The sequence below is a fragment of the Rhea americana genome, unplaced genomic scaffold (genome assembly GCF_003343005.1).
Source record: "Rhea americana isolate MKP2758 unplaced genomic scaffold, rheAme1 scaffold_243, whole genome shotgun sequence".
NCBI classification, from domain to species: domain Eukaryota; kingdom Metazoa; phylum Chordata; class Aves; order Rheiformes; family Rheidae; genus Rhea; species Rhea americana.
The window spans coordinates 814,804-839,857 of NW_028186361.1; the positions used below are offsets into that span (position 1 = coordinate 814,804).

General features: G+C 42.6%; 1 protein-coding gene across 3 annotated transcripts in view; it reads left to right on the plus strand.

Annotated features, from left to right (window-relative positions):
- The window catches only part of FYN (FYN proto-oncogene, Src family tyrosine kinase), a 77,995-nt gene that overhangs the window by 45,527 nt on the left and 7,414 nt on the right, over positions 1-25,054 (plus strand). The window contains exons 7-12 of one of the 3 annotated variants that reach the window (XM_085306637.1): positions 964-1,113; positions 4,226-4,390; positions 8,137-8,316; positions 10,234-10,310; positions 10,414-10,567; positions 19,189-19,320. In XM_085306637.1, coding sequence (XP_085162763.1) covers positions 964-1,113; positions 4,226-4,390; positions 8,137-8,316; positions 10,234-10,310; positions 10,414-10,567; positions 19,189-19,320 — 858 coding nt within the window. Of the gene's footprint in view, positions 1-963; positions 1,114-4,225; positions 4,391-4,868; positions 5,025-8,136; positions 8,317-10,233; positions 10,311-10,413; positions 10,568-19,188; positions 19,321-25,054 lie in introns of all 3 variants that reach the window. The other 2 variants (XM_085306638.1, XM_085306639.1) reach the window with 2 other exon arrangements.

The following is a 25,054-nucleotide window of genomic DNA, read 5'->3' on the forward strand; positions in this document are numbered from 1 at the left end:
CAGTTGAAGGCACGTAGTTTCAAACCTGAATCACACCATCAATGTGTACAGTTCCATTACAGTGGAAACGAGGTTGGAATTAAGTTGCCTTGACAGCACAGAAACTTGTGTTTGACATCTGCACCAAGCACATAGCACACCTACTGTTACACCTAAAACCTAAATCCAGCCCCTAAACTGAGTTTCCGTTGCCTAGTCAYGAGCATTTAGAGCCATTTGAAATGCCTGAAGGTATCCAAAGCATCCACATGGACTGGACAAATTTGACAYGTGTGGTAAAACACATGCCTTGTGAACAGACCAGGCAGGATGTCTCGCATAATGTCTGACCTGGCATCTCACATGGCACTTAACCTCTATTTTGGGGCATCTGAATCCCATCAGTAGYGTCTGAAGTTCCTCCATGGATCTGGAAAGGGAAATGTGCAGTTCCTGCAAATTTTCTGATGCATGTTAGTGTAGTAGGACTTTCTTCTCCAAAGATTATGACATATAAAGCTGGCTAATTTGGTTGTTTAATGCTTGTGAAGCAGTTTGGGATCCATCTGTGTAACAACACTACATAGATAGGAAGTCATCATCTCTACTGGCTCCCATAAAAATCTTGACATTTACCACCCACTGGCATTTATGTAAAGTACAGTATTTGCAATGTAACCTGACACTTTGAATGGGAAAAGTAAATTTAAAGACCTGAAGCAGTAAATGTTAAGGTGTGAGTTTTCATTCACCCAAAAGTCCTGATTTCTTTCTGGAAAGGTATGAAAGAAGTATGGTGTGAACACCCACAGATTTTTGTGACACTTGCTTTAGTTACGTTGGATTCATTTGTTCTTTCTGAAGGTAGAATAGGGAGTTTTTAATGTGATTTCTCTTTTATTTTATAATAAATGACTGGCAAGAAGAAATCTTAGCTGTCTAACAGGTGCTTATGATTTTTYATTCCTCTTTCTCTTGGAACAGGTGCCTATTCCCTGTCTATTCGTGACTGGGATGATATGAAAGGAGATCATGTCAAACATTATAAAATTCGTAAACTTGACAATGGTGGCTATTATATCACAACTCGGGCACAGTTTGAAACTCTTCAGCAGCTGGTTCAGCATTATTCAGGTAACTTTTCAGTAAAATACCTGGCACTTTTTAGTGTTTTAAAACAAAAGTCTTTGCTTCTGTGCTCTCGTATGTGTAAGATGTCCTGAAGAATCATTTGAGCTATGTCTCTTGCTAGTTGTAATGCATTATCACTTTCCTATTATAGTTGTAAGTGGCTTTAAGTGCGATTCATAGTGCACAGCAGCAGAGCTTTTTAAAGGTAGCAGTCTACTCAGGTGAAGCTTTTGCCTGCTCTGCCTTTTCTAAGAAAACAGTGTTGCTGGGTTTGACTTGCACATCTCAAAGTATGAATTCYCTGTGCATAAGCAAGTGCTAATATGTACCCTTTTGCAGTATAGTATTGCTAATAAAGCATTTGCAGAATTACATTGTGACATTCTGTCACTTAAGGCAACAGCAAAAAATGTTTCCATATATTACTTGACTCATTTTCGTATTGAATTTGTGTTCAATGTGCAGAATATTAACATTTAAATTATCAGCAGTTTCATTTAAAAAAAATATGATGAAGTGGCCATCTCTTTATGTATATTGTTTGTTTTCCACTCACACCCACCTTTATTTTTTTAAAATTCCTATGGTTAAAAAGTGGTGCACACAATTCAACCAGAAGTGCATCCTGCTGTCATTGGGAATCGGTATACAATAACCTAGGACTTAAAAGCCCCCAAAATCTCTGCACAGGTTCACTGGTTCTTAAACAGAAGACTGCCCTACTTCTCAGTAGTTCATTTGTAAAACAGAAGTACGGATTTTTAAATTATTATTCCTTATTATTTTGTCTTTACTTCAGCTTTTCATCATATTAACAGGTGGCTCCAAATGCTTGCTACTCAAAAACTTTTCATAAATTTTGCTTGAGAAATCAACTTCCTTGTGGGATGTTTTTTCCTGTACCTTTTGTATTCTGTCCGCTGTATTCTTACGCTGCTCATACTAGACATCTGACTGTCTTCTCCACCCAATTGCTGATGGATGTATGCTCTCTGGGAGAATTTCTAGTTGTTTCTGGTGACTCTATATTAAACTAAGCTAAATGATATATTGAAACTCACCTCTGAAGATATTAATTTTCATCTCCACTGTACCAACTTTTTGGTATATATCAACTTTCAATATATATCAATCTGCGGTCAGATTATTTGGGTCATGTATTTTCCATGCACAGATGCAGAGACAACTTAGGTTTGGAAACAGTCAGTTCTGTGCAACACAGGGATGTGATTAGTAGGATCCAGGTAGAGGTCAGCTCAGGAGAGCATGGTACAGACCAACTCCAGAGGTTTCACCTGCAGCCTCCCAGGCCCCGGTAAACAATAGCCCTCATTCCATGCCCAGCCCTRGCTAACTCCAAGCATAAACAGTGCCTCTAACTGCCCTGCACAGGGTTCTGGATTTTGGGAGCTGTATCAGCTCTATCACAGCACCGTGGGGGTGCCTATAACTATGGGGAGTTCAGCTCAGGGATGCCAGAATGACTCTGCAGAGATCAGCATGGTTCCTTGGTGTCCACTGCAGAGACTGTAGGTCAGTGGCTTCACAGCAGGACAGGTATGTTCTGCAGCCCACCTTTCAGGCCTCATCCCCTAATTGTCCAGGCTTGAGGACCCCTCCTGTCCAGGCAGCTGGATACCCAAGATATCCAAGCAGACAGTGTACAGTCTGGTCCAATGTRAGCAGTCCTGAGTCAGGACTCAGAAGTACAAAGTGTATCTAGACACAGCCCAAGTATCCTGTTACATTGYGGAGTACCCTTATTATCCAGACTTTCATGGATGAGGTTTCCAGACCAAAAGTACTGAAATCCCCAGGATGTGCTGACATCAGACTGAAGTCCAGTTGCAGCATATTTAAAGTTACAGTACCATTCACCCACTCCCTAGCAGTAGAAGGCCTTTCAAGAAAAAGTGTTGCTCTTGCATGTGCAGTCTGGTCTTATTGGAGCACCAACTTGCCATGTTTCTGTTTCAGTTAAAGGAAACAAGGAGATCTTAAAAATCCGTAGTTMCTTTCTGCAGCTATCCAAACACATAAGCAGGCTTTCCAAGCATTACCTGTATTTGAGTCCCTATCCTAATGTTCCCACTGGAAGTATCTTGAAATCAGACATGCTAAGTAGTTCATCTTCCCAACTTTGTGGTCTTTGTTGTCTTGCTACAGGAGATGCAACAAGGTCCATGCCAGGGTATCTAAAGGGACTTTCCCACCATCCCACGACATTTGTACTGAGGAGGTAGAACTTTGTGTTGCAAGAACTTTGATGCTTTCCTACCTTGTGATGCTGAAACAAACTTTTCAACTGCCCAGAAAGAAATGTTAAGCAGGAGGATGAAAATTATATTTGAGCCTCAAATACAATAGCAGTTCTTCTCTTTGTCCTGCTCGGCTGCGCCTGTTTTAAAGTACAGATTGCTCTGCAAGCTTTATGATCTAGTCTGCCTTGTGCAGCACAGTATACTCAATGGCAATAGATATATAGCACTGGTTTTATTCCTGTTAGAATATCTTGTGATTTCTGTCACAGTTCAGTCTTCTGTGAAGCTGTAGAAAGGATAAGTATAATGAACCTGCCCTAATGATGCAGGACAGCTGCATACACTAACAAAGATTTCACTGTAAAGAACATGAGAAAAAGTCTTTCATAGAATAGCTAGAAAAATTGTGCAAAAAAAATGCCTGCCAAATTTTCATTGGTGTGATTTTTGGAAAAACTGAATCTTCATTATGGTACTTTGACTCAGTTTAGAAGCACTCCAGTTTGTGGATTACTGATGATTTTGGGGAAGTTATACTGTATTATACTATACTAGTTACCTAGGAAATTGCCTTAAAGCAGGACTATGGGAGAAGGAAAATCCTGAGTCCACATGAGAAACCATTGATGGTCACCTTCAGTTTAAGGCTATGGAAGCAGAAACTAAAATATTTCCTGTTCTGTCTCAAATGAATATGTTTCAGTGTTCAATTTCTAATCTTCCAGGATGCTTTGTGGTATGCAACTAACAGCTATTGTGAGTAGCATTGTTTTTATGCTTACTGTTTTTGTTTCATGTCACACTTTTTTTTCTTTCCTCCTCTTTGCTGTTGGCTTCACTTCTGGCTCCATCAGAGAGAGCTGCAGGTCTTTGCTGCCGCTTAGTAGTCCCCTGTCATAAAGGAATGCCAAGGCTTACTGATCTGTCTGTCAAAACCAAAGATGTCTGGGAAATTCCACGAGAATCCCTACAGTTGATCAAGAGACTGGGAAATGGGCAGTTTGGGGAAGTATGGATGGGTATGGAGCAAAATAATTATTCTAAAATAGCTCTCTGTGTGGGGATTACAAGATGGAAGGTGAAAGTGTAGGATATTCTGACCAAAAAAAAAAAAAAAAAAAAAAGGTGCAAAGCTCTTATTAGGAAAAATGCCTTGGGAATCATGTCTCTGACTTTGAAATTCTTTCATCTTCAACTTTCACAGTAATTGATGGCAAAGGAAAACTGAAATTTTATGTTCCTTTGGAAGGTTTCAATTTTGACAAATCATTGCAGCTTTAATAATAAATCAAGGCTCACATAGTAGTCTGTTAATTATATCAAGGAGCCTTTTCCTGCAGGCTAGCAGAAAAGTTCCTACCTTCAGTATGCAAAAATCAGTGTTTGCAAGTGAACGTTAATTTGACACTGAAACACAGGTCACCTTCCATCTTTGTCAATGCATGCATTATTTTGGATTATAAGTGTGTTTTTTTTTATTAATTTCCTCTCCTATAGAGAAAGCTGATGGTTTGTGTTTTAACTTAACTGTGATTGCTACGAATAATACCCCACAAACTGTTGGATTGGCTAAAGATGCATGGGAAGTTGCACGTGATTCATTATTTCTGGAACAGAAGCTTGGTCAGGGCTGTTTCGCTGAAGTGTGGCGTGGTAAGGCAGAGAATATATTTTGCTTTGGATGGATCTTTTAAGGCCCTCTTGGCAAAAATAAACATTTCCAATAGAAATCTGAAAGCTCAGAGATCAGAATAGTATGAAATGTTAGTCTATATTGCCTAATACAGTCAGACCTAAATACAGTCATCTGTGTGGAAACTTGCATTCATTTGCACTCACTGGTATGAGGGGCTAAAAACCTTTAAACCTCATTGGTTGCACTGGGTTTATTTAGGTGACTACACAATAGCTAAATATTAAAACAGGAGTGATACTAATCTCATAAAGCAGAGTGGCTAACCAGAAATTAATGTCAAGCAGTTGTTTTTCTTTCCTCGTATGTTTTAGCGCTGATGGGGTCAGACCATGAAAATGCTTCCATCCCCTCCCCCAGTTTAAAAAATGATGGCAAGTATCAGCAAGCTAATAWTGTCAAGCTAGCTTTAGCTTTCCCATGTGTCCACTTCATAAATTCTGTTTTGAAGTCTGTGTATGTGGCAGAACCCTGTAACTTGATGTAGAGACCAGGGAGAACAGAATCAAGACATGCCCAGCCCAGCTGAACCCACTCTTTGAAGTCCAAGAATACGGACCTTTTCCAAATCCGCTGACATTGTTTTCTGCACACTCGCCTGATTTTCTTACTACTCCCTTCTACATGAGCCTCCTTATTTAAATGACTATAAAACAATAGCAATTAAAAGATATATAAATCTTAATATGGTCTTAGCATTGAAACACAACATATTGGTCATTTTGTGAGAGCTATACTCAGTTTTTACACCAAATTGTATTCTATATAACCTCTTTGAAGCGACTGATTAAAAAAAAAGGAAAAGAAACGCTATATGTATTTTCTTCACTTGAGGGTCATTTGATGGACCCATTTAGTAATTCTTTTTGTTGCAGTGACACAAAAGAATGTAAAACCAAAATAACCAGTGGGCTGTCCAGGGTGTTGCAGCTATTTTCCATTGCAAGGCTACAGCAAGGAACATTCCAGCAAATCTATGAAGTTTATAGAATACAGTGGGCCAGTTGCAAAGAAAACCACCTATGTTTTCTATTAACATTCCAAGATAACTCCAATTTCACCTTCTTATTCTCCATCTTGAATTCATGTAAGCAAGCGATTCAAACTAATGTTAAATCTTAGTGCCACAGATCTTAAACTGTTACAGTAAGCTAAATTAGCAAATGCAATTCAAAAAAACTCAGCTATGAGAAATAAAGTACCAAGTATCTGTAAGAAATATGTAAGGTATTATTATAGTTGTTGCATTATTTTCTTAAAGGAATATATAGCAACAATATTTTAACCATCATGAAGCATTATCAAATCAGAATAGATAATACAATAAAAATGAATGAAAAATGCATCAAGTAATAACTAACTACCAACAGGAGGAGTTCAAAAGGAGGTCTCTACTAATGAAGGTTAACTAGTTTTTCAATGACAGATAAAAATACTAAAGCACAATAAAAAATTTTACAATTTAAACTGCAGTTTGCCTGAGAAGGTGAAATAATCTTTGCATTTGGTTTTCCTTTTTTAACTGGAGAAATTCACAAAAGTGTTTTTAAAAAGTAGAATTACCAAAAGCATTTCATGGTAGTAGAATGAGTCTTGGGATTTTTATTATGGCCAAGCAAATAGGTAATACACAATTAATCTGGTTAACACACCAAGTAAAATCTTAGTTTATTAATATCAGTGACAAAAGTCCTCATGTCTGTGAGACTAGGGTTTCATTCCAGGTTTATATAATTTGTGGTAATTTTGCAAAATTACTGTGCCTGAAGGTACTCTCTCCTGAAGGTTCTGTTTCTCAGTGGCCCCATATGAAACATATTCTACTCTACCCATAAGAGAAGGCTTTGGCCAGTCTGCCTAAAATCAGAAAGTGAAGCTGTATCCTTCCTGGCTTACACACTAGGGCCACTGAAGTGAAGTCCTATTTCAGCTCTGATTTGAAGGACTGAGCAGGCTAAGAGCTGAAGAGTCTGTCTCAAGCACCCTGAGCTGGGAGCAGCAGTAGCTCAGGACATTATTTCACTACTGAGACACGTTACTTCTTTCATTGACATCTCCAGTTACAGAAACTAGATTTAATTCTAAGTCTTCCTGTACTTCGTAGGCCTTCTGCAAACCTCACACTCACGTATAGAGGAGTAAATTTCACCCAATCCAATTAATTCCTGAAGCCATTCAGGATTGTTCTCCTGCTTTATTAAATAGCAGTTCCCTATAAGTAGATCATGTTCTGTATTAAATTCTCGAGATCCAAGTTAAAAGAATTCCACAACCATACTTTCACAGTCAGTGCTCTATAGAGAGCCAACAGAGAAAGTGTGGACTGATTTCTTCTATGTTAAAAATGACTTCCAGTTGCAGAGCAGTATGCTCAGCCGCATTGCACCAGAGCAAGGTTTTCCAGAAAACTTGGTAAAACGTGGCCGAAGAGTGATGCAACTTGTTCATGTCCTTGCTAACCACAAGGAAATAACCAGACAAGAACCAGCTTCTGGGGGTGAGGAAAAGAGGGGAAAAGACACATTTCATTTTGGAAACGTGCCAGTATTTCTAAACTGAAATCAGTTCAGAATTTGTTTCTTGGGGAATTTTTCGTAGAATGTTTTTTGTTCTGATTCAGAACAAAAAACGTTAAAATGGCCTGCAAACTGAGAGTTCTGGCTTTCACTAGTTCTGTTATCCAGATCTGTGACTGGAACTCTGTTGTTGTCAGTAGTAATTACTTATCACCAGGGAAATAGTGAAGATGGATTTTAACAGTATATACTTGGTCCTGCATTTCTTACTCAGAGAAGGTTTCCATGGACATCAGTGGAGGTGTTGTCTGAGTAAGGCAAGGGAGATTGTGCCTGGATACCCATGAGAGTATTATTTTTCAGTAAAATGGAAAAAGACTGAAGTATGAGGGAGAGGAATATAACTGATATGACAAAATGCCAAGCTAAAAAAAAAAAAAAAAAAAAAAAAAAGGCAATAGTAAGTGTCCTTGCTAGTTTACTCTTCAGTTACATTAGATTTCAGTCAGAAAAGGAGCAGAAGACCTTAAACCTAACTAAATATCTGTGCTTGTAGGTACGTGGAATGGAAATACTAAAGTGGCCATCAAGACACTGAAGCCTGGCACTATGTCTCCAGAATCATTCTTGGAAGAAGCCCAGATCATGAAGAAGCTAAAACACGACAAACTGGTCCAACTTTATGCTGTGGTATCTGAAGAACCCATCTATATTGTCACAGAGTACATGAGTAAAGGTGAAGCCAGAGCTGCTGCCCTTGAGAGCAGTTTTTTTTTTTGGGGGGGGGGGCTGTTTGTTTGTTTTTGTCAGAGCTATTTGTGGATACAGAGGAAGAGGCAGTACGATGCATAAACTGTGTGTAAGGAAGAAGAAAGAGAATAGGAAATTAAATTCAAGCTTCTGAAGAGTTACGAATTCAGCTCTGAACTGGGCCCCAAAAACTAAAATCCCCTAAATGTACACATAACAGAAAATTTGTGCCAGGTAGGGGGAGGGAGAATTTGGTACGGCTTAAGTGTTTCTAACTTTATCAGCATCTAAACTTCTCTTACAACCGGAGATTTGCATTTTCTAGGTTTGAATCATGTAACGTGATGCTTCCTACGATCCTAATTTTTCCTGGTGCTGGCATCTTCTTTCAATATTTACTTCTCAGGCTAAGAGAAAAGCAAGTCTCGGTTCTAAAGCTTTCACCTCACTCTCAAATCACGGCTTAATTTTAAGTCTACCGTATTTATCATTTTAATAAACAATTTGTATACATGGTTCTTTTCTCTTTTCCCTTCCCTTCCCTGCCGTGCTCTGCCCTTCACCCTTCGCCCTTCTCCCTTCTCTTTTTCTTTAAGCTACTTAACTGGTTGCAATGTAGTAAAATGAGAAAAGGAAAACTTTTAGCTCCATCAAATCCCCAGCAGGGGTGCTGAGAAGTAGAGCAAAAAATCTGCTTGTTTTGGAAAAGCAAATAAACCAAATAGGAAACATAAGTTCTCACAGGGCAGTTTCATTTTACATTGGAGGATACACTCTAAAATCCTGAGTACATTTTTTCAGTCTATTTGGAGTTGACTTTTATTTTCCTGGCAGGTGCCTACCCACCTCCCTCCTCAGAGGCATCCAAGCACTGACTAACTCGCACTTTAATCATATGCCTCAGTGTCAAGCGTGTGCTTTTTCCCTTTAAAAAAGGCTTCTCAAAATCTTTCTGAAATACATGGTTTATTTTGGCTTAGTTTACTATTTTTTACTGCAGCATTTTGCATCTTTGGTTCTGAGTTTGAGGCTGAGGATTTATTAAGGGGAAAATGTCTAATCATCTGCCTTTCTCCCTATTTATTAAACTATTTGACTGACCTTATTCAAAGGAGACCACTCCACTTCTTTGTTTAAATACACATTAAGTACAAGGTTGGGAAGGGAGCAATAGCATCCAAAGCTTTTTTAAAAGCTATAGGGAACCTCCTTGCTTTTGCTTGAGCAGGGAAGCTGTGTGCATACTGCTTTTGCCAAAAACCACTTTGGCCTGATCTCCCCTTTGTCTTCTTCAATTTTACATAGTAGTCTTCTAAAACTAATGTTTCACACTGTGATTAGTTGCATGTTATCTAAAGAAGAATAGCTACTAATTTCTAAGAAGTATAGCTACTAATTTCTATCTCCTAAGGAAAATCAGTCTTTATTAATGCTAGCCCCTTTGAGCTTGTTGGGCTGCAGGCTGACCTTTCCTTTGGAGTAGGTTGAGCTGAGATCTGACTTTTTCCATAACTTGTGTGGCTTGGAACCGAGCTGATGCTTTTCGGCTAGCTGACGCCTTCAGAGAGCAGCACTATGTACTTTAAAAGAGCACTGGCACACACAGAATAACTTAAGAAAGATCAGCTTTCTTAGTAATAGTCAGAAAGATTAAAAACAACTTTGTTTCTTTTCCCTCCATATTTCTTTGGACTAGTAACATACTCTTCTGCAAGTCAACCTTAAAGCAGAGTGAAACAATGTATAATAGGAGAATCTGAAAATATTACTCTTTCTTTGAAGCTATTCACTTCGACTCAGAAYGTTTCTGTCTTTAATATTGCATATAAGGCTGCATATCCATCCTGATGAATAGTCATTAGTTCCCTAACATTTCTCTGTTCTTTCAACTTTGTATTTACAGGGAGTTTGCTAGATTTCTTAAAAGATGGAGAAGGAAGAGCTTTGAAGTTACCGAATTTAGTGGACATGGCAGCCCAGGTCTGTTTTCAGAGTATTGGGCATTTAGGTATATGTGTTTCATAGCCCATTTATGTACAAGTTTGTTTTGAAATGCACTGGTTGTGTTTCATGCTTCCAACAGGTGGCTGCAGGAATGGCTTACATTGAGCGAATGAATTATATACACAGAGATCTGCGATCTGCAAACATTCTGGTCGGGAATGGCCTAATATGCAAGATTGCTGATTTTGGATTAGCAAGACTGATTGAAGACAACGAATATACAGCAAGACAAGGTAGACATTGCAGCAGGCATTGCATGGAGTGTCATTTTTTCTTATGGGGAAGAGTGGAAATTTGTTTTGAAAAAATCTCTCTTTCTCTCATATCCTTTGGAGTTGCCGTCAGTAAATCCTGAACTCATATTAAATACTGCTAAAGTTCTGTTAGCCCAGAACTTTACCAGTCAATGCACATCCTCAAGAGAAGTCTTTGTTTGGTTGTCTTCGTTTAATTTTGGTCAGTTTTTAAARGAAATATAATGACTGTGAGCCCAGGTAGGTTAAATGACACTAACTGCAAGATCCTTATTCTCCCATAACAACAGTAGTACCGTATTTACCAACTTAGAAACTTGAACAGGGAACCCAAAAAGTCTGTGCCACTRTAAGCTATTTATTTGTTAGTGTCTTCTAATATTTACAAAACTGCTGTGCTACTCTTACTTTTTTATTTTCCAACTGGTCAAAACAATCTATTCAAGACTTATGCCTTTATGCAATACAGCTGTCTCTCTGAGACAGTGTTTTCTTCGGGAAATTAAAAAGCTACTTTAATAGCAAAGCCGTTTGCCAGTGCCACACAGATTGCTGGGCACAACCAACCACTGATACACTGTAAAAATATATCAAAGAGTATTTGAACTTTTTTAAAGGCATATATTTGTTCAGATTGAGCCATGACACAGGCTCTTTGTAGTTGGTCGTTCTTTACAAGTCATGCTTAGTTGTCAGATGTTGATCCAAGTTTGCAAAGCTACAGTTTTGTTCTCTCTCTGTTGGCAGTACAGTGGTACTGCTTGCTCAATATGTGTCGGTAAATACCACTCCATCCCTTTTCAGTTCCAGAGCCAGCAAATGTCTAATTAAACCATGTTGTGTGTCATCAGAAGGTGAGGTTAGTTAAGTACTCCCTGACCCACATTTATGTCTTCCTATTGCAAGCTTTTTCTCTTAACCAAAAGCCCCTGTTTTAGCATAGATTTTTTTCATTAATTCGTAGGAAAGACCTRACTTCTTTCTGTAACTTTCAAGTGTTGACAGAATAAGCTAGAGAGTTTCCAGAAGGCCTTGTATTTCCCTGGGAGCAGAATCACAGAATGGCAAGGTAGGAAGGGACCTCTGGAGATCATCTAGTCCAACCCTCAGCATAGCCACATACAGAGATTGAACCCCCCRACCTTGGCATTAGCAGCACCACGCTCTAACTAACTGAGCTAAACCTGCCCCCAAGTTCTCATGCTGTTCACACCACTCTTAATTGCTGTCAGCAGTACCTAATCACAAAGATGTGGAGCACAGGCTACATCCATGCTAACAGTCACCTACTATTACTATRTGGTCAGACGGGAAGGCCTGATTATTTTGTAGGTACCCTTAAAGAACCTGTGATAGATACTAATGCAGAGAGTTAACCAATACTGATTTGAGCCTGAGGGTGGGAATTGTTCCTTGCTTGCCAAAACAGTCTTGTGTCATTGCTCTCTAGAGCAATAACAAYGTCTGCAAGCTCCAGTAGACAGAAAGCTGCTTGTTTTGCCTTTTCTTTTATAAGAGAAGAGTTTTACATGCAAAAGGGCAGCCAGATCCAGTCTGTAAAATGGCTTTGAAACAGTGTTCTATACTATCTCCATTTTTGTCTGGTTTACTGCTATGGTTTTTAATCCTTTTGCAAACCATTCTGTGTATAGTTTGACAAGACTAATTATTTGTTTTAAGAGACAAGTATSTGACAAGTATGTATCTGGTGTCCTCCCAGCCAGACCTCTTCAAGCTCACCATCCCTAGGAAATCCTTTGATGCCCTGTTTGCTTCTTGGTTAAAAACTCTCAGAATAGTTTTGCCCTCTTTAAATGTTAGAAATCCCTGAAACCTGGCCTGGTTGATGTTGTGGAGAGGCTTAGTTTTTATAAGACAATAAAAATTACTGGGTTTCGAGTGGGAAAACCTTCAGCTGCAAAAATGTGGAATGCTGGGACTGGCAGGGGAGAGGGAGCATAGATGTGGATTTCCCTTGCCCTTCTTCCAACGTGGAAATTACTTATATTGTGGAAAAAGAGTTTGGTTGGGTAAGGAGGAGTGACTTGGCCTTGAACCTGCATGGCTGGTGGTAGGAGACCTGAACCTTGTTTTCTCTGCTGTAATCTGATTGTGCAAGCTTGGAGCAATCACTCCTCTTTTTTGTTCTGCAGAGGGATGGGTAATACATCTTCTGCTTACTGAGGTCAGATTGATGTCCCTCAGGGCTACAGAATGCCTTAAACAGAGGCCAAAGAGTTGTAGTTGTGAATATCTCTAGTGGCATTATTCTGTCCATGGGCTTTTCCTACTGTTTTTTGGACTCATTGTTAATCTGCTGCTTGAGGGTTTTGTGGGTTTTTYTTTTAACCATAAAGCATAATCTTGCTTTACATTTCATTGCAATTAACCTGGCTTCCAGCTAGACACCCTAGTCAGTACCTTTAACTTACTGAGGAAGAAAAATGGCTCCTATTATTCCACTGGAATCTTTCTCCAAGTGAAATTCAATCCCCTTTTGTTTTGTTTAGCCTCAGTTTTGAGCATTGCTTGGTGGAGATCACAGTATCAGAAGGAAACGGTTGCCTCTGCTTGTTTCCCATGACCTATTACTTCAGTCTCTGAGGGGATGCATCTGGGGATTGCTCTGTTTATCTAGCTGACTACTGCCTCGGTGGGAATTTTGACACAGGAATAGAGCCTGGCTAGCAGAGGGAAGGGGGCGGGGAGCACTGCCTCCCTGTAGCTCCTTGGAGAGCAAAGCAATGTGCTGCCGTACAAAATGTGGAGTTTAAAGCCTTGGGTCACTCTCTCTTCCACACTCCTCTGTCCCATGGCTAAAGCAGCTTAGTACAGAGCTTGTGGTTGGAGCAGAGAAGAGGTAGTTTTCTCCAGCCTTGCTCCATCTCCTGCTCCCTTCCCCCTCTGTCACTTTTGTCTCCGTTTAAATATTTTGAAAGGAAACAGATGGGGATGCTTTGAGCCCCAGTGGGTTAGAGTGCAGGATTCCTGAACCTGTACGGGTTCAGCTTGGTGGTAACATTTTACGGACTCGTTTATTTTCTTTTTGGTTTGAACAAAGGAGGCCTGACTGATCCTAATTTATGAAAGGTAAATAAAAAGTGGTTCGTTGTCTGCACTGCCATTTCTCAGCAATTGTCAGGAAGGAAAGAGATGGTCACACCACTAATGATTTAAAGTATGTGACTAGCAGCTATATACTGCCGTTAAATAATACAAAAATAAGTTCTTGGCTTGTAATGAGCATTTGGCTCTTGTTTTAGAGGAAGTGAGTAATCAAAGGGGAAGAACGCTAAAGTGACACCCATTTTAAAGACTACAGTGATGGGCTGTATTGCAGCCTCGTTCTTTTGACATTTTCTGTTGCGTCATCTTTTCCCCATGCACAGTGTCGGGCGTCAGGCTTGTCTCCTTCCATCAGTGAGGATGCTTGTTCTGCCTCGTAAGGCAAGCCTTAAAACTCCTGCTCTTCTCTAGGGCAGAGAGAAGCTTCCTGTCACTCTGACACAAGATTTCCTGTGCAGTTTTGTTGCCTTACRCTGATCTGTTTCAGAGCTATGCAGCATTTTGGACAAGCCCATGGCACTTTTGCAGGGAGTGCTGAGTGCTTCGCAGAGTTGTCGGGGAACAGTTGTTACTATTCTAAGCAGTAGCAGCTGATACAAATTTAAAATTGTGTTTACATAAAAAGAGCAGAGTTATTTTCCAGGCCATATTTCTACTGCGTACACTGGCCGCACTTGCAGTAATGCTACTCCAGCACACATGAAACAATAAGGATCTTTCTGATGCCTTCCAGACAAGTCAGAGCTATTTCGAGAGCTCTGGTGCGCGTTTGTAAACTTTCAGATCATTTTTGTCTCCTTAACAGTTAGCATTATCTCCTTCCTGTCCTGCTCAAAACCAAGAGATGCTCTTTTTTTTTTCTCTCTCCTAGAAAGGAGTGGAGATTTTTTTTTCTCCCACCACACTCTCGCCAGTCCTTTTGTAGAGGCTTGGCTGCCAGTTGGGCAGCTGATCAGATCTCTCTTGTTTGCGACGGACTGTGCTGCAGGCTGTAGCATCCGGGGCTTTGTCCTTGCTCTTTGCCTGCCGTTCCTGGGGCCCCGCAGTGGAGCGGACAGGCCGAACGACTCTCATTTCTCAACAGCAAGCCCCTGGGGGGCTGGATCACTGATAAGCTCCTGCAGCGATGCCATCTGCTCGGCAAACAGGGAGTGTGACCAGGTCAAGAGGAAGTGTGAGGGGGAGAGGGGCCACGTTCAGACCTGCCGTTCCGCCCCTTGTTTCCCCACTTCCCAGGGTGGGAGCAGCCTGCCAAGCCTGGTCCTGATTTCTGATATTTTGCCAGGCTTGTAATTTCATGTTAGTTCTCACAAGACAAAAAAATGTAATTGCGCAGTCCCTCCCACACAGTGCTCATCATTGCCTACCGCAGCTGACTCGTTTCCTGTTACAAGCCTGCTTCATCCTTCACTTTCTACCTTTTGTGACTTCCTTTCTCAGTCCAGCAATTCTGTGCTGAGCTACATTCTGTGATCGCTGATCCGAGAGCTCCCCCCRAGTTTATGGGTCTTAGGGCTTGGGGTGTTCAGCTAGAATTGGTTTTAAAGTGCAAGAGGTAACAACTTTGTAGCGTTCCCTGAAGTGGCATCATTAGAAAGGTAGCAGTGGCTCTAGGGCATGGATATCAGAGGCTTCTGCTCGGTAGGTATTTAGATTTAAAAAACAAAGCTCTGAGGGATTTTCCCTAGCATCTGAAGAATCCATGCAGAGAATTGTATGTCAAGGTCACTCGCTTATCCAAGACCTTCAGCTCTTTATCATCGCACAACCTGGTTGGAGCCAAGGAAGAATTAAAGCAGGGGCACTGATTGATTTTCCCAGAGAAATCCTATTGGGAGATAACCCATGTGAATGTCTGGGCAGAGAAGGGCAGAGATCCCAGGGCTAAGTATGACTAAAACCTCAGAGGTAGGCCTGCTGCCCTAATAATAAATCATGTGAGAAGCTTTGACTTATCGTTTCATCGTTCCAAGCAGCACAGAAATACAGAAAAGGCTTTTCCTATGCTGAAATATTTTTAGAAGAGGTTGGGGATAAAAGTCATGTAGTAAGACCTCACTTTTGGGCAGAGACAGGCTATCCTGACCTGATGAATTTAGAGCATGATACGTTTATAGGCATCAAGTACTGATCTGCTAGTTTGTAATAAAATGGCTTCAGCCRTTCCAGCAAAAAAAGGGACAGATCTCCCCACTGATGTAAAACATGCCTTGAAAGTAGGAGATAGGCTGCTTTGTCAGGTGGGGTAATTTGGCTTATCAGATTTATTAACATGCTTGCCAGRATACACACTTTATCTTATGATCTGATGCTATAATTTGTTTTCAGCACAAATTCAGATGGTTTAATAAGCTGCTGAGACCTGGATGGAGGGAGGGGATTTATTTTTGAATCAGTGCGTTGGGAACAGATTGAATGCAGAGACTGTGTGTCAATCAGAAGCCAGGCTGAGCAACTGGAACAGCATCTGGCCTGTGTGAGTGCTTTGTACAGCAGTAGCAGTCAGGAGGCTTTGGAGGGTGTGCCATGCATTTTGGGGGGTTTCTGTTTTTGCAGAAGTGCACTAACTGTGTTCACAGTACCAGACATGAGATAGGAGGCAGCACTGTGGAGGGGATCCACTTTAGTCACYGCAGAGTGTTGCTGAACTACACACGCATATACACACACATTGGCATTGTTCACGCTGTAGCAGTGGTGCTGCCACCTGCCTGAGGTCCTCTGGAAGCACACGCAGCTTCTAATGGTGTCCAGAACGTGCTTCTCACCCTTGTTATTGCTTATCCTCATTTTAAGCAAGCCACATGCCATCTGTCTGTGTTACGGCTGTGCATGCATTGTAGCTGCAGCTGTGCAGGTGGCTGGCTCGGTGCATCATCACCAGTCTCTGCTCTCTGCCTACCAATGGCTCTGCCATATGAGGACACTGGTTCTCTTGGACCATTTAGCTTCCAGCATGCATTGCAGGCCCTGAAAAACATGAGGCAGAACTCTACTAGTGGCCTCTCTGCCAGCTTCCCCTTCCCTTCCTCCCCTTTCAAACCAAACTTCAGGGAATACTGCAGAAAATGAACAGGTAACTTTTGTAGTAGTTGTTTTAGACAGAGAATCACCTGCAGTAGAGGCAGTATGGAAATGTAATCAGTAGTCATGCTACCATCAGAAACTCCACAGACTGTCTTTTCMAGCAGCGCTCATCATGTCCCATGGGGTTGGTACTGCTCTAGTTCTCAGGAAAATAGATGTGCTGAAATTTTCTCCCCTTCTCGCCTAGTTACTTTGCTTCTCATCTGCCTATGGCCCCTCAGCACACCATGTATTCACCTCCTGGTGCCACACTGGCAGTAGATGAAAAAGGTAAAATTAGCGGGGCAGTTGGTCACAAAGGAGTTCGAAGAGATTCCTGACCTCCAAAGATGAGCTTTAGGCGATTGCTACCTTTGTATCTGATTATGAAGCCCAAGGGAATTAAACTGGCATCGTTTCAGCTTCTCAGAGAAACACAGCTGACTGATGAAAAACTTGTTAGATAAACGTGTGACAAATGAACACACGAACCCTCATGCTTGGCCATTTCACACCCCACCAGGTCTTCAGGCTGATAGCCAGCCTGGAGCTCTTGCTTCACCAGCATGGTGTTTGTGTACTGTCTCAGCTGCATTATGAGAAAGCAGAGGGACGTTAGTCCTCATATTCCTAACATGCCATGAACCACAGGCCTAGGGAACGTGACCCACGGATGTGTGCAGCTTGCACTTTTTCCAGGAATTGGCACGGGGTTTGTTGCCCCAGGCCTYGCCAGAGGCTGAGGGAGCCAGTTGCCAAACCCCTGCGGCTGCTGGTGTTGCTGAAGCCAGGCGAAGCGCCAAGACRGGGGCTCTCGCCGTGGCAGGCCGCTGCAGAGCTCTCGGGCATCACAGCAAAGGTAGACTTCAAGAGAAAATGAAGCTCTGCCAACTTTGAGTGCTGTAAACTAAGATTGGTCTAATGAACAAGTAGTATAGGTAAGGAAGATTGAGGCCAAACCTGAGCACCTGTATTTTAGCTCCTGCCTTCATATCGGCTAATTTAAATATAGAACAGGCTGGCTTTTCTGAAGGTACATAGACATCCACAAATCCTTCAGCACCTTTGCAAATCTAATTGATATGCTGATGCTCAACTAGAGGTAAGTTCCTAACTTCGGATGTTAGGGTTTTGAAACATTGTCCAGTGTCTTTTAATTTTAGCAGAACCTCTTTGAGCAACTGCAACTTTCACAAGAGATATGTATTGCTTTCTGAGTAGCAGCCTCTCTTAGAGTGACTTACATTTAGTGTTGGAAAGCTTCTAGCACACCTGATGTTTTACTAAGTAAGGGAATGAGATTTGCCATGTCTACTTTGTGCTCTGAGCCCAAATGAGATTGCAGCATACAGCAGAAGCTGTGAGGAGGCATCGAGCACTGAWTGCGATAGCAGAGCAGCGCCAGCAGGGAACTGCAAACAGTACTGTAACTTAACTCTCTGAGAGTGATTTTTCCATGTTACAATTTCCCCACTCCTCCTGAAAGCTAAAGGAACTTTTATGAGAGGGTGGTGAGAAGTCAAAGTCAGTATGTTTCAAAATTTGAGAGTGTTTGTCACTAGGGATCAGCAATAGGCAAAGCAATTCTTTTGCTTATATGCTAATACAAGGCACTGGGGAAATGTCTACATGCTTTTTCATACATACTCTGAGTTAATTATTACCACAAGAGTTTTCTTTAAAGTCGTATTGGAAAATATTTTCCCTGAGAAAACAGTAAATGATTGCAAAGGCAAATAAATCAGTGTTTAAAGGCTTGTTATTGTACCATCCTTACCACAACTGGCTCCTGCAAGCTCTGATGATGGATGAGCACATTAGAACTGCATGTATTTAAGGCACTATGGGCTTTTCAGTGCCAGGAGCTTAAAGTATGCTGTCAAGTTATAAATCATAGGCCAAAGTTATGCTTTGACATCATCACACTCCAAGCAACTCTCATGGCAATATTAATTTTAAATGCTTGCATGTTTCTAATGAAATATTAGGTTTGTTTTTAATTTATGTTTTTACCATGTTTGTTTGTTTTGCATTTTGCTCGGCTTGAGCAGGGAAATTGGGAGGCGCACTTCTAATAAATCTCACTTCTATTCCTACGTGCTAATGCTGTTTGAGTTGCAAATATCACAGGGAAATGTTAATTGAAAACATTTGGGGGGAGTTTCTATTATGTTAGGGTTATTGGTTCTTATAACTTCATTCTTTCATAAAACCTCAAGTCTGAATTAAAATTTCTTGCCCTTGTCTTGGGATCTGAGACAAATCCACCCTTTTCCTGATAAGTCTTTTCCTCTGCCCTACACATTCTACCTGTCCCATCCTCTTTGGTCATATTCCAGGGAGTCAGACGTTAATACRTACCTGCAGCTCTGTCAGCCTGCAAGTGTTGCAGAGCAAAACAGTCACCTGTGAACTGGTATTTTGATTCTGTGTCTATTTTGATTAAAACTCATTTATTCTTTCATTAGGTGCAAAGTTTCCCATTAAATGGACTGCGCCAGAAGCAGCATTGTATGGAAGGTTCACAATAAAGTCAGACGTGTGGTCTTTTGGGATCCTACTGACAGAGCTGGTAACAAAAGGGAGAGTGCCATATCCAGGTAAGAAAACAGTCACTAGTTTGAGCTGTGTTTCATCTGGGGAAAGGAATGGGAATGAGTCATATACATATATTGGACTTTATGATTATTTTCATTAGACTCCAAGAAGGATGGTTATTATGCATAAGTTTTGCATATGCTTAAAAATTGTCCTAATTCAGCAAGTGTGATAGTCGAGTTGAAAATGGCAAGAGGCAGAAAATCCAACATGTTCATTTTTATTTCTCTTTTTTATTGCTCTCAATTCAATTAGCATAATTTTTCTCAGAAAAAAAGAAAGAGGGTAAAATTACTGTATTTTGGAGCAGCTACCTCTCCATAGTATTGCACTCACTTTAAGATACCAACCATTAAAATCCCATTTATTCTGTCAGTCTGGTTCTGTGCAAGATTTGATGACTGCCTGAATGTCTGGTGTTACCAAATCTCTTTTTTATAAACTCTTAAATTTCGATCCTAGTTTAAATGGGGATGGAAAGGAAAGAAAAGAATTCTGTAATGTGCAGGCCAGAGCTCAAGGCAAGGTCATAGAGGGGCCAGATTCTCTGCATGGGGAAACTGGAGGCCCCATGACTCTTTGTTGAAACCCTGCCAAGTATCCAAGGGATTAAGATTTGTAGCAGGGATGATTGGATCAGCCTATGCAGAAAGAGCTTTTCATTCTCTTGCCCCCTGAAGGTTGTAGGCATTCAGGTGAAGAGGAAAAGGGTGAGGTGAAAGCAGCACATTACATAGAAAGAAAATAAGCCCTTCATTTACTTTCACCACAGATATTAACAACAGGGCATCTAGCTACGTCTTTGTTCTTTGTTTGGAAATTTCTCTGAATATTCTCCAGTAAACTTTGGTTGTGTACACTGCAGCTGATTTAATGGAAAGTGTGCTAGAGCAGTTTCAATTTGCCAGTCTGTGTCATTTCCATGCAGTCAGATCTGTACATCAAATTCAGCAGGAAAAGCCTCATAGTGGTGATCAGTTTATCCTGTTGTATCTCATGCCACTTTAGAATGCTGAGCTCAACAAAACTAAACTCYCAGAGTTTTTGCGCAGAAATTTTGACTCTGCTGGCTCCCAGCAGCTGGTATCTGATATTTGGAGAGAGAATGTGGGATCTGGAAGGCTTTTAGTGATCAGTAATGAATTTTGACAGGATTAACAGGCAGCATCTTAGTAAAGCTGYGACTGTGACAATAGAAAGAGGGAGCAGAAGGGAGGATGGCATGTTTCTGCGTGATGCTTGTGTATGTGGTTAAGGGAAGAGGGTCCTGCCACTGCATAGAGCAGGTTGTGTTGGTGGCAGGTTCAAAGGTCTTCTTGCCAGGAGGGTTACTGGAAGTGACATGGAAGGGTCACTGTTATCCATGGGCTTGCTGAGGGTTAAATGCAGGCAAGACACTGTGTGCAAATGTTGAAGAAGTTATAAAGAAGATGTGTAAGATTTAGCTGATAATATTATTTCCACAGGGTGGGCAAAGAGCTTGACCGTGATATGGGAAGAGGCAGTTCCTGGTCAATACTAGCAGAGTAGGTGTATGGGGACTCTCACCAGCCAGGACAGAGTTAAGGGTGGTTGCTTTAGGATTTTTGCTGAGCTCTGCATTTGTGGAGGAGAGATCCTTTGTAACTACCCTTCTGGCTTACCATGTGTGCGCATGTGCGTGTGCGCGCATGCATGCACACACACACACACACACACGCACGCACAGAAAAGACATAGTAATGTGGCAATTGTCTAAGCCCTTCATTAACTCTTTGGTTAATAATTGAACTTTGTACTGGCCAGGGCAGTAGAGAAGGTCTACATTTCCCAAGGGTTGCTTTCCTTCTCTGTATGGGAATGAGGACAGTGGATGTGCATTTAAGTGCTTGTAGTATTTAATTTCTTGTAGGATCCATGACAGAAATCTCAGGCATGGTCTATGTCCTGAAAATACAGACAGTTTTATTACGTGGCAGTTTGAGCACATCAAAGACAACTGGTGGCATCTTTCCACTTTCAGCACTGTCTTCTCCCTTCATTCCTTACTACATAAAGCCCCCACATGCTGACAGTCCTTCCGGCTCATTCTCCCCTAACCATGTTAGGAAGAGATCAAGCAGCTAGAAACAACTTTTTATGAGCTGGGTATGATGGAGCATACTTAGCGGGAGCAATTTACTGGATGATCACTTACTTCCTTGGTTACATACTACATGAGCTCTGCACCAGGACCGCTCTTCCCTGCTGTGACTCCCATCTTTGCCTTAGGCTGGAGCCTTTAACCATTCCGACAACCACCATCACTCCCACCTCAGTCAGTTTTACCTAAGGGTAGCCTCTATTTTGATTTTGTGTTAGTCTTTAGAGATTTAGACCAGATCTCATCTCCCAGACTCTAACTGAGAAAGCTTTTATACACTGAGACAACAGGGGAGTTGGGGAATTGGGGCCTTCTCAGAAGCCAGGGAATGCATGTGGGATTGGTGGAGAGCTCAGACCTCCCAGAATGTCACGGCCTTTCTGACTCCCTCAGAGAGGACACTGTTTTCCCCTGACCTAGAAAGGACTATCCATCTTCTACTTCACAGTGGGGAGGGAAGGACCTCCCAGAAGGATAAAGCTTCATGAATTCTGGTTCCTGTTTGGGTCAGGGAGAAGGGTTCAGGCACCGCCACAGGGGAAGGGCCTTTCCTGCCTTTTCATCGTGGCTTGCACAAGGAGGGAAAAATGGAAGGTAAGCCACCCTGAGGGACAGGACTCTGCTCTCCTTGCCAGAGTTGCAGCAGACAACCTGTAGGTGAGAGTGTGCAGTTCATAGGCACCACCGACCCACTCTGCCACCCAAGGCAAGGGGATTTGCAAGCTCAGGAATGGGTCAGTCTTGAAACAAAAAAAGGGTCTTAGAGCTGACACCCTGCAGTAATATCCAGTTTCTACAATACTTGTGGGCACATTATCCCAGTATTCCTGCTCATAGCAGGTCAGGGGACCAGGGAGAGGCCTTCAAACAAAGCAACTGCCCTCCTGCTGGACAAAATCTCAGTGCCTGGACTGATTTAAATCATGTGCGCCATTTCTGTGATGGTAACTGTGTCTGCAAGCCACTCTACCTCATGCCATTGAGAACCAAGCACTGTTTTAAACTTGCATAGGAGGAAGCAGCACAACGAGGATTAGGGGGAGGCATGGAAGAAGTAATAGGAAGATTTTCCAAATTAACAACTGGCTATGCCGCTGGTGTTGGCAACAGGGTTTTGGATTCTATGGCCATGGAACATGGTTTGAAGACCAGCAACTGGTGGAGAGAGRTGGGTATCACCTCACCAAGCGGGGTACATTTGCCTTTGTAAACAGATTGGCCAGCCTAGTAAAGAGGGCTTTAAACTAGGTAGGAGGGCGGAGGGGGGGTGTCATGCAGACAGGATAGACAACAAAACACAAGTTGGGTTGGGGGGCMTCCAACAGGTGCATGCAGCTGGGGATGTGCGTTTGGGACATGGCTATGGGCGACCCCCGTACACCCTTCCTGGGAAACCTGCAGGCATGACCACCTCTTTGAAATGCCTGTACACCAATGCATGCAACATGGGGAACAAACAGGAGGAGCTGGAGATCTGTGTGTGATTGCAGGGCCATGATCTCATTGTAGTCACGGAGACATGGTGGGATAGCTCACATGACTGGAATGCTGCCWTGGATGGCAATGATGTGCTTTTTAGGAAAGACAGGTGGTGGAGTTGCTCTTCATGTGAGAAAGCAACTGGAATGCATCGAGCTCTTCCTAGGCAGGGAGGAGGAGGCAGTTGAAAGCTTATGGGTAAAGATCAAAGGGCAAGCTAACATGGGGGACACTATTGTGGGTGTCTACTACAGGCCACTTGACCAGGAAGAGAAAGTCGATGAGGCCTTTTACAGGCAGCTGGAGGTAGCCTCAATATCGCAGGCTCTGGTTCTCATGGGGGACTTCAACCACCCTGACATCTGCTGGAGGGACAACACAGCAAGGCACAAACAGTCCAGGAGGCTCCTGCAATGCATTGATGATAACTTCTTGTCACAGATGGTGGCGGAGCCTACGAGGAAGGGTGTCCTGCTGGACCTTGTCCTTACCAACAGAGAGGGACTAGTTACAGATGTGAAGGTTGAGGGCAGCCTTGGCTGCAGTGACCGCGAGATGGTGGAGTTCAGGATCCTGCAGGAAAGAAGTAAGGCAACAAGCAGGATTGCAACCCTGGACTTCAGGAGAGCGGACTTTGGGCTCTKCAGAGACCTAATTGGTGGAGTCTCATGGGTTAAGGCCCTAGAAGGAGGGGGGGTCCAGGAGAGCTGGCTAGTATTCAAACATCACTTCYTCCAAGCTCAAGAGCGGTGCATCTCTATGAGTAAGAAGCGCAGCAAAAGGGGCAGGAGACCTGCATGGGTGAGCAAGGAGCTCCTGGCCAAATTCAGACAGAAGAAGAAAATACACAGACTGTGGAAGAGGGGACAGGCTACTTGGGAGAATTATAGGAATGCAGTCAGAGTATGTAGAGATGCTGCGAGGAAGRCTAAGGCTCAGTTGGAATTGAGTCTGGCAAGGGATGTCARGGASAACAGGAAKGGCTTCTTCAAATACATCAGCAGCAAGAGGAGGACTAGGGAAAATGTGGCCCTGCTGCTGAATGGGGTGAGGGCCCTGGTGACAAGGGATACAGARAAGGCAGAATTACTGAACGCCTTTTTTGCTTGTCTTCACTTCTAAGGGCAGCYCCCAGGAGTTCTGTAGCCCGGACATGAGGGAGAAAGTCTGGAGAAGGGAAGACTTTCCTTTGGTTGAGGAGGATGGGATTAGAGACCTTCTGGGCAGGCTAGACATCCACAAATSCATGGGCCCRGATGGGATGCACCCACGGGTACTGAGGGAGCTGGTGGATGTTGTTGCCAGGCTGCTCTCCATCATCTTTGAAAGGTCSTGGAGAGCTGGAGAGGTGCCTGAGGACTGGAAGAAAGMCAGTGTCACTCYAGTCTTCAAGAAGGGCAAGAAGGAGGACCCAGGCAACTATAGGCCCGTCAGCCTCACCTCCACCCCTGGAAAGGTGATGGAACAGCTCATTCTGGATGTCATCTCCAGACATATGGAGGAGAAGGTGATCARGAGTAGCCAKCATGGATTCACCGAGGGGAAATCCTGCTTAACCAAYCTGATAGCCTTCTSTGATGGAATGACTGGCTGGGTRGATGASRGSAGAGCAGTGGAYGYYGTGTACCTTGACTTCAGCAAGGCTTYTGACACTGTCTCCCAYAACATCCTCCTAGGTAAGCTCAGGAAGTGTGGGTTAGACAAGTGGASAGTGAGGTGGATTGAGAACTGTCTGAAAGGCAGAGCTCAGAGGGCTGTCATCGGTGGCGTGGAGTCTAACTGGAGGCCTGTSGCTAGYGGMRTCCYCCAGGGCTCAGCCCTGGGTCCCATCCTGTTCAACTTATTCATCAATGACCTGCACAAAGGGACAGAGTGCCTCCTCAGCAAGTTTGCTGATSATACCAAGCTGGGAAGAGCRGCTGATAACACCAGAKGGCTGTGCTGCCATTCAGAGAGACCTGGGCAGGCTGGAGAGATGGGTGGAGAGGAACCTCCTGAGATTTAACAAGGGCAAGTGCAGAGTCCTGCACCTCGGGAAAAACAACCCTAGGCACCAATACAAGCTGGGGGCTGACCTTCTGGAGAGCAGCTCTGCAGAGAAGGACGTGGGAGTGCTGGTGGACAACAAGTTGACC